This window comes from Notothenia coriiceps, unplaced genomic scaffold, assembly GCF_000735185.1.
Source record: "Notothenia coriiceps isolate Sejong01 unplaced genomic scaffold, NC01 NC01_scaffold00028799, whole genome shotgun sequence".
NCBI classification, from domain to species: domain Eukaryota; kingdom Metazoa; phylum Chordata; class Actinopteri; order Perciformes; family Nototheniidae; genus Notothenia; species Notothenia coriiceps.
This window is the reverse complement of record NW_011361500.1, coordinates 573,643-589,979: the sequence shown is the minus strand read 5'-3', so window position 1 is coordinate 589,979 and position 16,337 is coordinate 573,643. Positions and strand designations below refer to the sequence as shown.

General features: G+C 41.3%; 1 protein-coding gene across 1 annotated transcript in view; it reads left to right on the top strand.

Moving 5' to 3' along the window:
• The first annotated feature begins 4,906 nt into the window (after positions 1 to 4,906).
• LOC104958425 (serine/threonine-protein kinase D1-like) overlaps positions 4,907 to 16,337 on the top strand; it is a 16,685-nt gene continuing 5,254 nt past the window's right edge. Inside the window, exon 1 of the mRNA XM_010786163.1 lies at positions 4,907 to 5,044. Coding sequence (XP_010784465.1) covers positions 4,907 to 5,044 — 138 coding nt within the window. The remainder of the gene's footprint in view (positions 5,045 to 16,337) is intronic.

Genomic DNA, 16,337 nt, shown 5'->3' with positions numbered 1-16,337 from the left:
AACTGAATTAGGTCACCGGCCCAAGTGGAGCGGCCAGCGTGCAAACCTGTGTGAGCGTGGCGGCGTGAGCCATGGGGACGACTTTTAGTGCGAGGCCACCGCAGTGGGAACTTGTTCGCTCTCTCCTCACCACCAAGGTAAATGACCAACAAAAAAAAACGAAACCAAAATTCTAAAGCACTGACCTCTCCTCTACCCCCACCTGCCGCCCCTTCCTTTGACTGTGCCTTGACCAAACACTTCCTCACCCTCCTCTCCTCCGCCATCACCACTTCCCCCTTCCTCCCAATCCGTAACTCATCCTCCTCTGCTGCAATGGCAGGGTCATCGGTGGGGGGTGGCGGGGTGAGGCTAGGACTCCTTTCAGAAGTCATGCCTAGCACCATGGCCCTTTGTCCAGCTAGTGAATAAAGGGAAGTGTGAAAGTGTGTGTGTTAAGAAATTGTACTTCCTTTATTTGTCCCACAGAGAGGAAGTGTACATTGTTACAGCAAAAGTAAATTCACTATTAAATAAAGGGCATGCAGAGGTGGGAGAAGTACTCAGATCTTGTAGTTAAGTAAAAGTAGAAGTGTAGGTATACTCGGTTACAGGTAAAAATCCTGCATTGCAAATGTTACTCATGTAAAAGTAGAAAAGTGTTGGCATTCAAATGTACTTAAAGTATCAAAAGTAAAAGCACTCATTCTGCAGATTGGTCCATTTCAGAATAATATATATATGTTTTGATTATAATTATTGATGCATTAAAGTGTTCTCAAAGCTGGTAAAGGTGCAGCTAGTTTTAATGACTTTGTATACTGCAGGGTAGCTTGTGAATTTACTCCAGGTGTAACTAAAGTCTGATTTAAGAGCTGGTTATATCATTAATCCAAATCTGCAAAGTAACTAAAGGTTAGAGTAGAATTACACAGTAGCGAACAATTGAAATGCAAGACCAATTATCTAATAAAAAGGTTAGTATAGTACTTGATTAAATCCACTTACACCACTGAGGGATCACATTTCAATTACAAATGATTAGAGTTTACAACAGTGAGAATGGATGTGTGCATGTGGGTTTTATTGATTGATGAGGCTTGGCACATGCGGACGAACCCTTCCCCCTCCCCTGCCCGCTAGTCAATCCTCTCCACCGCCGTATTCGCCGCCCTCCCCCCGACCCCATTCCCTCCCTCCCTCCCTCCCTCCTTCCTTTCCTCACCCCCTCTTCCTGTCCCCTATGCGCCTCTCCTCTCCGCCGTTCACACACACAGCGCTTTTTTTTCCCGCCGCCACCGCCGTCGCCACCTTGGATCTGGGTTTCGTGGCTCTGGCTCGGACTCAACTTCCCAGAACCACCCACCTGACCCAACCCTCCCACCCTCCTTTGTTACCATAGAGGCCTGGGCGTGCCCTTGGACAGTGTGTGTGTGTGTGTGTGTGTGTGTGGTCCCCCGCCCCCCCCCGCCGGACTCAGTTACATGACACACAGAGAGACTTCACTGTTGGACGAGTCGCTTTGCTTGAAATGCTGGGTTTGCTTCTCACAGCTGTGGAAGGGAACTTTAACTCCCAATAGCTCCCACTCAGCTAAAGTGATACATCCTCAGTTTCTCTCACCTTTGGGTCCCTCACAGCCTGTGTGCCTAATCAGAAACATCCTATAAGATAGGCCTAGGTATGAGGCCAGTCTGACCTGTAGATTCTCAATCTCAGGGTTCCTATAGGACTTTTCTGGTACGGCAGCTTTATCCCTCTAATTCTTGGATCAGCTGGATATGTGCTCTGTATGTGTCACGATCCCGAAAAGTAATTCAGTATGTTGAATGAGTTGTCCGGCAGTTGCTCTGACAGCTACAAGATGGAGTCAAGAGGGCGTAGACTTTTGTCTGCCTAACATACAAAGGAGAGGGAAGAAGGAGGAGGAGAGGGATGAATAGATGAGTTGATTAATGGGTGAGTTGGTAGTGGAAGGAGGTCAAAAGAAGTTCCTTAGCCTCACCTTCCTGATATTGGAGGACTATAGTTGATCGCAATAATATATATATACTGGCCAGAATCCAGGAAAGGTGTACTGGTAAAACAGCTTTGACTTCAAGGTTTTCCGATTTTATCACTAGATTCTAGTCAGGAATAACTGACCCGGTCTCACTGCCCACTCATCCAATACCAATGCTTTGTCTGTGCTCAGGTGTAATAATAATAATAACTTGGATTTCCATAGCGCCTTTCATAATACCCAAGTCCTTGGCAGACAGATGGGACTCGAGGGCCCTTTTGAAGGCGTCAAGTGTGGGGATGTTGTGGATCTCTGCAGGGAGAGCATTCCAGAGAGTGTAGGCAGCCTTCAGATGCACCAGGCTTTCTACTGACTCCAATTCAGACCAATCTGAGTCATATTTAGACTGTTAAGCAACATACAGGAGCGGGAAAAGTCCGCTTAGAGTCAATGGGAGGGGAGGAAGAAGGCTGTCCACTTTTTAATTAAAATAATTGATGGTTTAGGTCAAGGTTTACGAAGATTTCCTTAGTCAATTTGTCCAGATATGTCAATTGAATCAACCAACAGATTAGCAATTGAAAACAAATGTCTTCAGAAAAGGACAGCCCTAACAATCATTATTGACTTATATTAGTATATTATGTACTTGACTACGAAAAATTACGTAATAGACTAACCTTTTTTCCAGGTATAAACATAATTATTTTGAGAGAACCACAATGTTTTCGTTGGCTAAATCCAATACTTTTGTTGCCACCTAAACAAGGAGTTGCGTTGCATAAGTCAGTCTTAAAAAGCATGTACAAAGCAGAAATCCACGTGTTAAACTAGACAAGTACATAGAGCTTCAAGTCATATTGGATGAGTTGGAAATGAGAATGCATATTTAAAATGTCACGGTGTTAAAAAGCTGACTCCCACCCAGGCCTCCATCACCAGGGCTCATGGTGCTCCAGTGTTCTTCCTCCACCTCATCCTCCCCCCTCCCAGATCCTCACTAAAGGCTTCTCTCCGGGTGCTTGCGAGTCTGGGCTTCCCGTGCTTGGGTGAATGCAGCCACGCATCTCTTTAAACCCCCCCCTGCTCTGAACACACAGTACTGACAGCCAACAGCTCGCTGCAGCATCCTCCTCCCTTACTTCCACTTCCTCACCCGCTCCCCCCCCCCTCGCCTCCTGTCTGTGGTTTGGACAGCTGAAGAACTACAGATGCTCTCTATGTGCACTTCTCTGTACTGTATTGTTTTGATGGGATCCCACAGGTTTCCCTCTGTTCTCCTGCAGCAGGTATCAGCTGTGCATCTGGAACACACTGAGCACAACCCATAGACCTTATTGCCTTTTTTTGAGTTTGCAACATGAGATTCAGTAGGTTTAACCAATGTGACCGAGAATATTTTAGCTCTCCTAGCACATATGTGAATAACAGGTATCAGACTCTGCTCATATTATATTTAGAATGCAGTAGTCATACCTCAGCCATTACCTCATATACAGGGGATTGACATAAGAATCAATATAATCCCTGCATGTATTACAAAGCTTATTACACTTGGTATTATAATTGGAAACTCTTAATGCTGCAGGGTGTGATGGCAATGCAGTACATTGTAAGGTGTACATGTTATTTTGTCCAACCCCTGCCTGTGTAAGAGGCTGTCTATTTCCATGGTCCATGTTATTATCAATATTAGCTTTCAGTAGCATTATGTTTACAACACATCTGATTCCTTCAACCCAGTAGTAGCACAGTAACTACAAAAAGGCCCATGTAGCTAAGATCCTTCAAGTAGGTTAATGGACCAAGCCTAGTGTAGTTACATCTAAAAGTCTGATTAATTATAATCTACATCATCCTAGTTTCCAAAGACACATCAAGGGTTGACGGTATAATGTGTCACCTTGAGAGGATAGCTATCTTTATTAGCCCATTTCTAAGAAATCGTGTATACCAGCACAATGTTGAATGGGATGGGAGTGTTTAAGTTGATGACTGTTAGATGAGTCAACATGTTTACTGTGAATGACAAATCCTGATATAAACACAAATTATATTGTAAGGTTGTGTATGCATATATGCCTTTTGATCTGTATTTCTTAAAATGTTTTGAGGCGTTTTTCAGTCTGCATGCATTAATAAAACCTTTCTTTTCTCATACAAATTGTCTGGATCTCTTTTATTCTTATTGAATATGTACTTAGAAAAGCAATACAGAATATACCATTATGTTCCTTCATAGACTGAACACCTTGTAGTATGGTTAATAATGGAAATAAACAGTATAAACAATTCATTTACATGCAGCCTGTGGAATAAGATGGTTTAGTCTGTTGCTGCATTATAAAGCAGGCCCAGAGCTATTTGCCTGGAGCGCCAGGGGGCTAAATTCAGAGGAGATACCTCCAGAATAAACATTTTTAGCAACATGAACTCATCTTTTTGAGACTTTAAGTTCTTTGAAGCTGTTTTCTAGGAGAGGTAGACTAAAACCACACAGGCCAGGGTTTGCAATTGAGGGTCACTAACAGCAACAGGTGCATTGCAGAGGCCATAAAAACCTCTCTGCTGGGAGGGGGCGTTATTGACGTCCCTCCCCACCACTCAGGAGCCAGTTCACCCTGCCCGCAGGAGACTACCCCGCCTTTTAAACCTTTTTAGGGTCAGAACCTGATACCCAAGCTGTCGGTTCCCATACTTATTGGGGTGCGGTCACGTGTGCCACTTTTGACCAGGAAAGGAGCACCAGGCCAGCAGTGTTTTTCTGGTAGTGGGAGCACCACCTCCGCACCGGCACCTCTGTCTCACCCCCCGAAAGCGAGACCCCTCGTCTCAAGGTGGCTATTGCCCTAACGGCGTCGACTACTGCTGATTAATTTTTTTTCTCATAAAGTGAGGGGGACGTGAAGTCCAGACAAAGGCGGCATGATGACAGCTGTCGAATCCCACATGACATACAGCAACTCCTACACGATCAACAATGAAACCGTGTACATGACCCAAGAGGATGACTGGGACAGGGACCTGCTGCTGGACCCCGCCTGGGAGAAGCAGCAGAGAAAGGTACGTTTGGATTTGGAGGCTCCGACTGCTTGTGCTGCCGTGCGTAATTACGCACAGATTGACCCACTCCCTCACACTATTAATGAGTGACTTTTTATGCATTTTAACATGGCAAATGTATCGGTTTCCGAATCACTGGCCTAACTGTTTAAAGTCTAAAACAGCCCAACATGAATCCGGGCATCTGCTGTCCTCGCACCTGGCACTTCAGCCTTGCTGGGAGCTGTGTGTGCAGATATTTTAGGCCGTGGAACTTTCTCAGTGTTGTCTTTCAGTTACCCCCGATTGCCTTGCAAGACCGTCTAAATATAAAACCCCCCTCCCCAGCCTTTTCCCCTCAGTTGAATAATAACTTATGCTATAAAATATACAAAAGTAAATCAGGGTGTTTAAAAAACATTAAACAAACCTGGAGAATTAAGGAGAGAAACTTACCTTCTGTCATTTGGATTTAAACCATTTTGCCCAACGACTATATTTAGAATGATAAGGAAAAGTGCCACAACATCTGTTCTTAGAGGTCTAACTACTTAAAATCTGGTAGGCTACAGACATACTTTGGGGAAGCTAAACACTAAACCTTCAAAATCACACTTCATAATAAAAGTGTTATGATTTCATAGATACCAAATACTTAGTGCTCCTTGTAGTTTCTGAGAAACACCCATTTTCCTATCATACTATTTTCAGTCTTTGGGTAAATGGGACTACTGTTTTCCCAAAAATATAATAAAATGTATAGAATAAACAGTATCCTAGTCACATGTTTCCAAAGCTAAATATAGTAAATTGTCATAATTTTTTACGTCACTGATTGATTTCGCTTATTGTTTTTTTTACAATGGTAATACAAGTAAAATAAATTAAAAAAATCGTGAAAATATACTTTTTTTTTGCCCGATATTGTCAGTTGCCTAGGCGACTACCATTCCCGTCCGCGTGCGGGACGAGTTCGACAGTTGCGTTTAATTAGCTGTCTGAGCTAAAAGTCAACTGACGTCTGCAGCCGCAAAACTGGGACAAAAACAACACCTGCAAAGGTTAAAACACTTAAAAATCAATTGTACAGATGTTTTTCTGACACATAAATTACCATACCAGCCAGTTTCAGTTTAGAAAGACAGTTATCAGCACCGGTAGTTCAAATGTTTCTTTCGCCATGGTCGCCATCTTTGATCCTCGTCTTGCAGAAATCCAGGAGCTCAAGAAAATACCGGTCAGGTAGATACTTTCTTGTCGTTTATAAGTTGAATATACTTACTATTTATACCCTGATATTATGGTTAAGATATTACAGAACTTAATGTTACTCCTACACTTTATTGCCATCTCCTGTATTCCTCTCTCTGACATGTCTGAATAAATCACCCAAGGCCCAATTTAATTTTACGCCTTCAAATGTATGATAACTTCACCAAAATCACAAACAGAGAGAAATACATGCTTAACTGGTTATTTGACAACATTCACCATTATTTTGAAGACATTTCAGTGTATTTTACAGGTTATTTTCTGGTGGCAAAATAAAAATAAAAGCTATAACTTCATCCTAAACACATAGTGCAACTCATTTTTTGCTATAAAATAAAACAATTTTAAATATGATAATTTTAACAATATATGTAGAAACAATAAGAGTTCTAATTAATTTTGATAAACCTTTAGATACAGTCACTTCCTGCCACAATGTCTTCAGTGTGTGAGTGTTGTAAAAATACATTGTGACTGCACCCATGTTGTTTCTTGTAATGCTGTGTACTGGTATAGTAACGCCAATATGTATTTTTTAAAGGTAAACTTCGCTGCTCTTCTCTGTTATGTTGCATTATAAATTGCATGCTCCTTATCTAATCTGTCACATGATCGAATGTCAGCAGTAAAAATAATCTGACTGATATTATGTTTTAAATTCAAAATCAACCTGATATATTACTGCTTCTAACAATGTATACCCTTTTAATCTTTTCTGGTGGCACCATTAGGGATAATCTACTCTAATCTAACTTAATCTCATTTGATCTAACCTAATTTTATAAAGACTAATCTGCACTGTTGTGGTACATTACACTGTAGAAAAGAGCAATCTAACAGGCATGTTTAGTTGTTACTTTGCAGTGAATCTTCAGGTTTGTTCTGTTAGTGCAAAATGTCTCCCACCTATAGAGCCAGAGCACAGTGACAGGCTGAGAGACCTCAACAGATGGTGACAGAGAGGGAGAGAGAGAGAGATGGCAAGGCTGGTAGATATACACCCCGGGTTGGTTTCACAGACCTACAAATAAACATCTTCCTAAAAATACATGTCAACTTGCCCAGCTTCTCTCCCTCCCTGCCTTCATCTCCTGCTTTCTTTCCGTCTTTTCTGCAGTCAGGTTGAACACCAGTCTCGAAAAATCCCTTGGTAGCTAATGTTGTCTTTTCCTTGACCCACTTTGTCTTGTTTTTCCGATTTTTGTGCCCATTATAAGTAACTTTTTCACGCTTCAGGCACCTGTTCTTTAATGTAAGACGATATAAAAGGCCTTGAGAAACTTTGCATGCCTGTCTCTTCAGTCTTCACCTCTCCACCTCCCAGGAGAGGAGGTCACTGTACTCCAATGCTCTTCTCGGCATGTCAAATCAAGCTTGAGGAGGTGATATCAGCCCATAAATATAGCCAGTGCATCATTTTGCAGTGTAATGAATATGAAAGGAAGTCTTTCGCACCATCTGTCCTCTTTTATCCTGGACATTTAAGTGGAAAAAGCCCCTCACCACATGTAGTAAACTGTTTGTCAACACAAAGTGATGCCGAATCTGATACTGGACATTAGAAATAGTCGTACATCTTGACGCATCGGTTTATATTTATCATAAAGCAGATCTTGTAAATTGCGAGCTAAATAATTCATGGCTTTGGTTTCGAGCTGGAGTTTCATTTAATACAAGTTGGCAAAAATCGTGTTAGATATTGCATTCGGCAAACAGCGGCAGATTGAAGGAGATATGAAAGGACACAGTTTTGGCTGCATTTATTTTTCTCGCCGATATTCTTCCTTCAAAGCAACTGTAATCCTAGAAATAAGAAGTGCTGGGTTGTCAGTTTGGCTCTTCGAAAAGGCCGGATCAGGACAGAAGTAGATATTTTTGCTCAAGAGATAAAACTCAACATGTAGCTATTAATTAGAAAAGTGCTTGATAATAGATGCATGCTGCTTCACAGTGCTGTATACACTTAATTCAATTGACTTGCTTTCAGTTGTTGTACTTGTGCTTTTTTGTATTGAAGTGTTAATGTAAATGTCAATCCACAAAAAAGTTCACCACTGTGACTGAAGTCGTGTTCAGTTTCACATAGTTTAAGAGTTCAGCTGCTAAGTGAATGAGTGGCTGCCAGGCAAGGCTTATGCTAGCAATAACCAATAAATAGCCATTACATAGGGTTATAAACAGGCTAATGGGCCCAGCTGACCCTTAAGCCTCATGGTGGATGCTTATTATATACATCCACATAACCCCAAACACACAGAGGAAATCAGGTGGTCTCTGACGCTCAAATTGACCTTTATCAAAGAAAGTGTATGAAGTCATACAGTGTTTCTTGTTATACACTTTAAAATGCTAAGTTCAAGCTAGACCTTTACGTAAAAAATATGAAACTGCCTCTCTAGAGCCAGTCTCTGGTTTTGTTCTTCCTTGGCTACTGTAGAAACATGGCACTACAACATGGCCGACTACCTGTGTAGATATGAAGAGCTACATTTGAGCAAACTTAAACATCATAATTCTTAGTTCTATGTGTCTGTGCTCAAATTAAAACATAATAGTTTATTTCTACAAATAAATCCTCCTCAATACTACACATTGGCCCTTTCCCATTGTAAGAAGGCATAAGGAAATTGTCCACATTTAAATTGTTTAATTAATACAACGTTTATATCATGATATTTGCTAAAATATGGAAATAACGTAAGCAGTTATCAAACTATCAGCAAAATGAGAATTTTTTTTACACTCAAATGCACAGATTTCTTATTAAATTAGCATGTGTGTATCCTGTTCATTGAATAACCATGCAAACAAGTAAACCGGTGGATTAGTATTTGGGTAATTATTGCCTATTTTTTGCCTTTTGGCCTCCTTTTGGACATGTATACCCAGGATTCACAGAAAAAAAAAAGCATAATTGCTGTAAAAAAATAACATAAATTCCACAGGGTGTTAAATGAATGAAGGGACCAAATGACGGATCACCTTCAGATGCAAGTGTGATAAAGTTACTTTGAGTAATGGGATATTTATCCACTCTACCTAATGTAATGTCCCTGTGTGTGGGCGAGGAGACATCTTGGGGTGCTGCGTAATCGAATCTATTCTTGTCTAATCTCATTTTGCTCTTTAACAGCTCAGCCTGTAGTGCAGCAAGCAGCCGGGGTCATTGATCCTCACCTGCCTGATGTTTCCCCAGACAATACTGAGACACTGGTTCTTCTGTAGGGAATACATGCGCAGAGATGGTAGCTTAGTGAACATTTCTCTATGTATTGGATTGCTGCAATATGTAAGCATAGCCTGGTAACATTTAGTCTGATTAAAAGCGGTTCAAACTAGAACACTTTTTTGCCTTTAGGCCCAGTATTGTTTCTGTTCATTTGTATTAATATGAAAACTTTCACTTAAGCAACAATGGAGGTATTTTTCCGTCTTTAAATGTCACGATCTGAATATAGTGAAATCACGTCCCTTCACTATAGGGACACGTTTTTCCCTAATAATGTAGCATGCTCTTATATTCTGATATAGGATGTATTCATCTATGGAGGATGATTTAGAGCAGTGCTTCTCAAAGTGTGGTCCACGGAGCGCCCCCTAGTGGTCCGTGAGTATATTGGTAACATTTCACATTTTAAATAAATAAATAAATGTAAGTTTTCCGCACTCTCGCGGGAATATCTCCGCAATGGAGCGAGCTTAAGTTTCACTTTCGATTGCATGACATAGCCCAGCGCAACACCTTCGTCACACATGTTGCCACTTGTTTGTATCATTTTCAGGCGATTTGTAATCTGTTCTAGAAACACGATATGATTTTGGATATTTGTGCAGTTAGGTGGTCCGCGAGTGTTCTTTTATTGGTTAAGTGGTCCTTGGTATGAAAAAGTTTGAGAAACACTGATTTAGACAATTTAATTGGAAGTTGATGATAGAAGGATTTATGTTATTTAGTGTCAGGTACAGCTCAGAGATATTTACTGTATCTTATCCCAACATGCAACTTGGCATCTTAGATTTCCCTCCCATGACTCATTTTGTCAGGGTCATGTGATCCCATGCAGCAACAGTTACCGTGTCAAGCTGATCTCTGGACCTCTCAGCATATTTCCACTCAGCACACCAGAGACCTCTCTGATGTGCTAACATGAGGAACCGAGCTACAAACGTGGGATTATCAGATTTGTAATATTTAACATATTTACTTTTGTAAACAACAAACAGAAAAGACAGTATTTATTTGACGGATAGGCATCGTCTTTTGACAAAATAGTTAATATTTCTCATTGAAGTGTGTTTGCTATATTCTGACAATGTCAAATGTGACAAAAGCTCCATAATAATTTGTGTTTCAACTTCACTGTATCTATAAGCATATTTAAAATTATGGATGAACTTAGAATCACGTTTTTACATTAAAAAAAATGTCAGCCTTTAACAGAAGTTCACTCTATAATACATCTTAGTTTCTTCTTTAAGGGGACTTTAATATGCAGTGGGCCCTTCACAAGACTTAATGGGTCCTCTAAAGATAACTCCATTTGAATTTTGTTTAAATAATAGCCTTGATTAGTTCAGCAAACTGTCTGTGTTGAGCGATGCATGTGGAGAGTAGGTGTACCGAGGGTTAAACATAAGTGGAGAGGTGAGAGAACTTGCAGTCAGATCAAATAGCAGTTGCTATTCCAGAAGCCGTGTCCATGTAGGGACGCTTCTATAAACTGCTTTAGTGCAGGATCCCTGGGAGGCTGCAGGAAGTGCTGAGGAGTGTGCGTGCGTGCGTGCATACGTGTGACATGTACTTCTGTATTTTATAAGCATGAAAGTCTTTCCGTTAAGTTTGCTGCTTCCTGAGGATTTACGCACAGTTAAAAGACAGAAACGTTCTCGCAGAGTGTTGTAATGCCGATACAGGCACAGAGTCAGAGTCCTCCAGGTGAATGTAATCATGATGATTGATGGGCTGGGAGGGCAGCCATCTTGATCTGATCAGAGCAATCCTGAGGGTCTGTAAATATATATATATATAATATTGCATGGTTGACAGGGGGCTTTCTTCCATTAGTTTGTGCAGGAAAACGCGACCTGTGCTGTCAGCAGATGAATCATTTGTCAGTGCATTATGTACAGAGCTCTCAGTTCTAGTTATTATTATTTTCAGGCTCAGTGCCAGAAAATGGAAACTTGTTTATGAGGAAGCCACAAGCTGCCAAGTGTATGACCTCAGTAACAAATGACACACAGAGGATACATTGCGGAACATCTCCAAAATGTCACCTCAGGTCTTAAGGATGTCCACCGGTCAGTTTATTTAGTAACGAGACAAACCGGAACCCGTCTTTATGCAGAATAAATATCGGCTAAGCTCATAATGTTGGGGCTGAGTGCTGGCTGCATGCGGGGGGTATTTATAGGCAGCTGGTAGCAGAAGTTACAGTCGTCAGTGGGACGTCTGCTGAGATGATGGGTCTCTTATAATAGGACTGAGGTCATGAAGATATCATCATGTCCTTTATAATGGCTGAGAAAGCTGCAGTTAATACTTATGTTAGCAAAACGCCATAAGCTTTGACTCTATCGAACTTGGAGATGTTTAATCGGAGCATTTAAATATACAATAGCCCTCAATTTGGTGCAGCCATCGAATGAAAAAAGCTGTTAGTGAAGTTAGAGTTGTTACATGTAGAGCGAAAGATGGTTATAAGCTGTTGCATCCTTCGTTGTTAACGGCGTTGTGCTAGCAGCTAAACATGGACTTCCTGATTGACTGACAGCAGTTTCACAATGTAGACATGACCAAATTAAATCCGTACTGTAAGACAGCTTTAAATAATTGTTTGTGGTTCTCTAATGGAGGCAGCATTTGAATGACAAGGTGACTTTGCTCTTTTGGCGAAATGAATGCTGGGAAATGTAGCTGGGTCGCATGTCCCTACAGACAGTTTGACACGTACTGTAGGCCGTGACGATCAAGGCTCCTGTTGAGATGGAATTAGATGACTGGAGATCTGCCTGCACAGTTTTGCCTCTTATTTCAGAGAAAGAACTTGACTTCTGAAATTAGACACAACCTCCCTCCTCCTCCTCCCCTCACCAAACACGTCGTCCTCCTTCTCAGGCCAGCCGCTCCGTCATAAATCCTCAGCAACCACTTACACCAATTTATGTCTCTCGTGTCAGTGTCCCCTCGTCCAGAGCTCATTAAATGACAAAAGACTCCGCATGCTGCTGCCATCAGCCCTGAACCTGTACTCTCACCTTTATTCTCCACCATCGATCACGCACTCAGTCACTTCACATGTTCACTCGTGTAACAAGAAAGAGGGTGATGGCAGTATTAGAGTGAACAATGAAAGATAAGGCAGCCCTGTGTGTGGGAGTGTGTGTGTGTGTGTGTGGGAGTGTGTGTGTGTTTGTTTGTGTGTGTGTGTGTGTGTGTGGGTGGGAGTGTGTGCGTGTGCAGTGCAAGCAGAACATTGGGGTTATTATATTCAACCTCACTGACAGTTGAAGTCACAGTGGTATGAAGAGTTACTTGTGACCTTGTTGTCTACTTCACCATGCCATCATACATAACAATATATCAAACATAGTATGTTATTGTGTTTTTTACTTCTTAAAAACGATTTTTTTATTTCATCAAGAGCAGTGGCTTTAGTGATGGTCTTTAAACGTTTGGAGGAAGGTGCCCAGAGGATTAATCTTGATACCTTTGCTGATCCCCTGACTTTGACATTATGGTTCTGAGTGATTTGCCTCAGCAATTATAGGATGGACTGTCATATGTCGACATTTCATTATGTTTGGTACTGTTGACCTTTCAAGCTAACGATTTTCCCGTCAGCCTCAGCACTGCTGGTGCAAATGAGCAAATGGTAGCATGCACACACTGTGAGCTAAGAACAGAGTTAATATCAAAACGGCTCAACATTAGCACGTTAGCATAGTCATTGTGAACATGTCAGCATGCATCCTTGACCTCTTGATGTATCCTATCAAGGTCATGGCAAAGGAGGAACAGACAGAATATGCTTTGACTTATCAACCATGGCCGGTATCTTCTTAGCCATTACTTCAAGATGCACCAGTAAGCATACATACACATTTAAATCAAGCATTACCCCTTCCTCATCCCGCAACACAGCCAGGCAATTACAGGTAATCCTCCCAAAATAAGGCTACGTGAAAATGGACATCCAATTAAGGAAAGAACTGGCCACTGCATTCAATATGGCACCAAAAATTTGGTAGTGGGTTCTCTCTCAATAATTGCCATAGTATTGACTTCTTGCCATCGTTAAAAAAAACTCACTCTGTGTTCTTCCTTTTTTAATTGCTGTCAGAATTTCTGACACACATACATACATACATACATACATACATACATACATACATACATACATACACACACTCTGAGACAGTGCTGGAGGGGCACATTGTTACGTTGTAGGCCTGGCTGGCATCATTAATGAGGTAGCACAGCAACCTGGAAGCATGTGGAACACAATGTGAGGCAGCATAATGGAGCGGAGCGGGACACATTGTTTCCTGCGCTGAGTCGAAGCAATTACTATGACGCAGACAGATGGTTGTGTCAAAACAAGTGACTGACTGAAGCAGGTTAGCCATCCATTCCTGACGAAGTGTTCAGCCGCGGACAGAAAATAAACGAGTACCTGGGTGTTGTAGATAACGCGGTGCAGGGTTGTCGGTACCTGTGTGTCCATGTGGTCGTTTGACTTATGCCATAACCTTATTTCTTAGAGCACATTGACACCTGGTATCTCTGTAGTTGTATTTTAGCACAGGGATATCTGATGTGTAAACACAGCATGGCATTGTGGATATACAGTCTTTGTAGGAGCTTAATATTACATTCTGTTTGAACCAATCTTTAAAAACATTAGCATTGTTCTGGCTGTGTTCACGGCTGCAGGGCTGACTCATCACCTGCTCCACCTGCTCCCTCACCAGCTGTAATCCTTTGTGCCCACAGTGCATCCCACTGGCATCTGGCACAGTGTTGATGCACAGGATTCCACTAGAAGGGGTGTCCTAGGCCGGTGCTGGCCCTGTTGTCAGCAGGGTCTCTGGGATATTAGCCCGTTAATCCTCCATAGAGAAGAGGGGGAAAGCACGGGTGATACATTGGTGTTGGGGATTTATTCACTTACTTAACTTAAAACTAGTCTTAGTGTAATTTTCAGAAAGATTGTGATGAGAGAAAGCTGCTTTCTAATTAATCTGAATTGACCTATTGATATTCAGGTCCTACTACTAACCTCATTGAAATGAATGACCTTTAATACCATGAACTGACCCAAATTGAAATATCTATTCAACCCAGTCAGCAAACCAGAAGACCTCCAGAGTTTTTAGGAATACGTTTGGTACCACAGTCTTCATTTCAAAGTTTCATCTGCCAACACATTTGTACAAAAACAACTGTCAATCACATCTGTAGGTAGTCTGTAGTTTTTAATTTATGCTAGTTGTAATAGCTGTAATACTTCAAAGCAAGTAGTATCTACTCATCCCCTATTCAACACTTATCCATATCCATGTGATGCGAGTACGCCAACCAAAAACAGATTTTCATTTCTTTAGATGTATCTTTTTCAACGTGTTTTAGGAGTACGTCGAGTTCAAATGATCCAGTATTATCCAACACAGTTACAATTCAATTCACTCTATCTTTCCTATCTTTGCAAACATCTCACACTGGATTGAGTTTTGGAAACAGCTGACCGAAGTTGACTCAGAACTCTATAAAGCAAGCCACAATGTATTTATGTCAACAATCTTAAGATATCACTTTTCACAAATGTGGGTTTCTAAGTATCAAGTAGCGATTTGTATGACCTCAGATGTAGTCGTTGTTCCATTTGAAAACGATGAATAGTAATGAAAGTATCTGCAGCAACAGATGTGACTTCACCAAATGTATTTCGAGAGTGTAAGAGGAAGTTGTGGTTCCTTAAAATATGCCTTAAAGTTCTTTCGATGTTATGGGGGGAATAGGCGAGTCCCTTTATGTTGGCCTATTCTGTGTTTGGGTAGAGCGGGGCCATTGTTTCCTTGTGTCATTGTCCCGAGTTGTTTCTGTTCCAGGTTCAGGGATCCAGGTCTGTTTCTGAGGGGTGAGGGTATTTAAAGAAGAGATGAGAGAGAGAGAGGGAGGTGGGGGCTCCTAATATCGCCTACACCTGCTGCGTGCTGTAACTCCTCTCCTCTGACGCATGAAAGTGATGTCAACAGAAAACAAACATGATATGTGACTAGTAAAGAAATAAAGAATTCAAAGCTATTCTATTATAAAACAATATTTTTTAAATGTAAGACATTTGATATCTTTAGTAGAATTTAAATCAGCATACTGTATCTGTACAGAAACTCCCACACTAGTACCGGTTTTTATGTCTGTTTCTTCTCATCACCACCTTTAAGTGCAACAGGACACATTTCAAACTGTTTTAACCATTTCTATTTCATGACTTAATACACGGAGATCAGTTGGTAGGGGCTGTAATCGACCAATACTGGAGATATCGTGAACAGAAAACGTAGCGCTGTTTTTTTTAATCCACACTTGCTCTGAGAAGTGTTTGAAGGCAGTGTTGTTGTCCACTTGGAGCTGATGTAGCTTGAATCTGTCAGCTGTGATGGTTGAGGGCTTACAGTCAGTGTTGTGGTTTGACCAGTTTTGATATGCAACTCCAAAACATTGAAACATGTCAGGCGCTTTTTGGTATATTTTTCTATTATATATAGATACATATATTTCTATAGAGGTACCGTAATTTTCGGACTATAAGCCACGCCTTTTTCCCTATTTTTCGACGCTGCGGCTTATATAACGGTGCGGCTAATCTATGGATTTTTACAGCTAACGGCCAACACCTTTAACTCTATGGGCTCTATGGCCGGTCCGCGGACCCCCACCTTTAAGCGNTGGAAGAGTAGAGCAGATCAGCTGATGTTGCTCTTTTCCTCCATGTCATCGTGAGACTTTGAAGCCAATGACTATGATCATATGGACGTC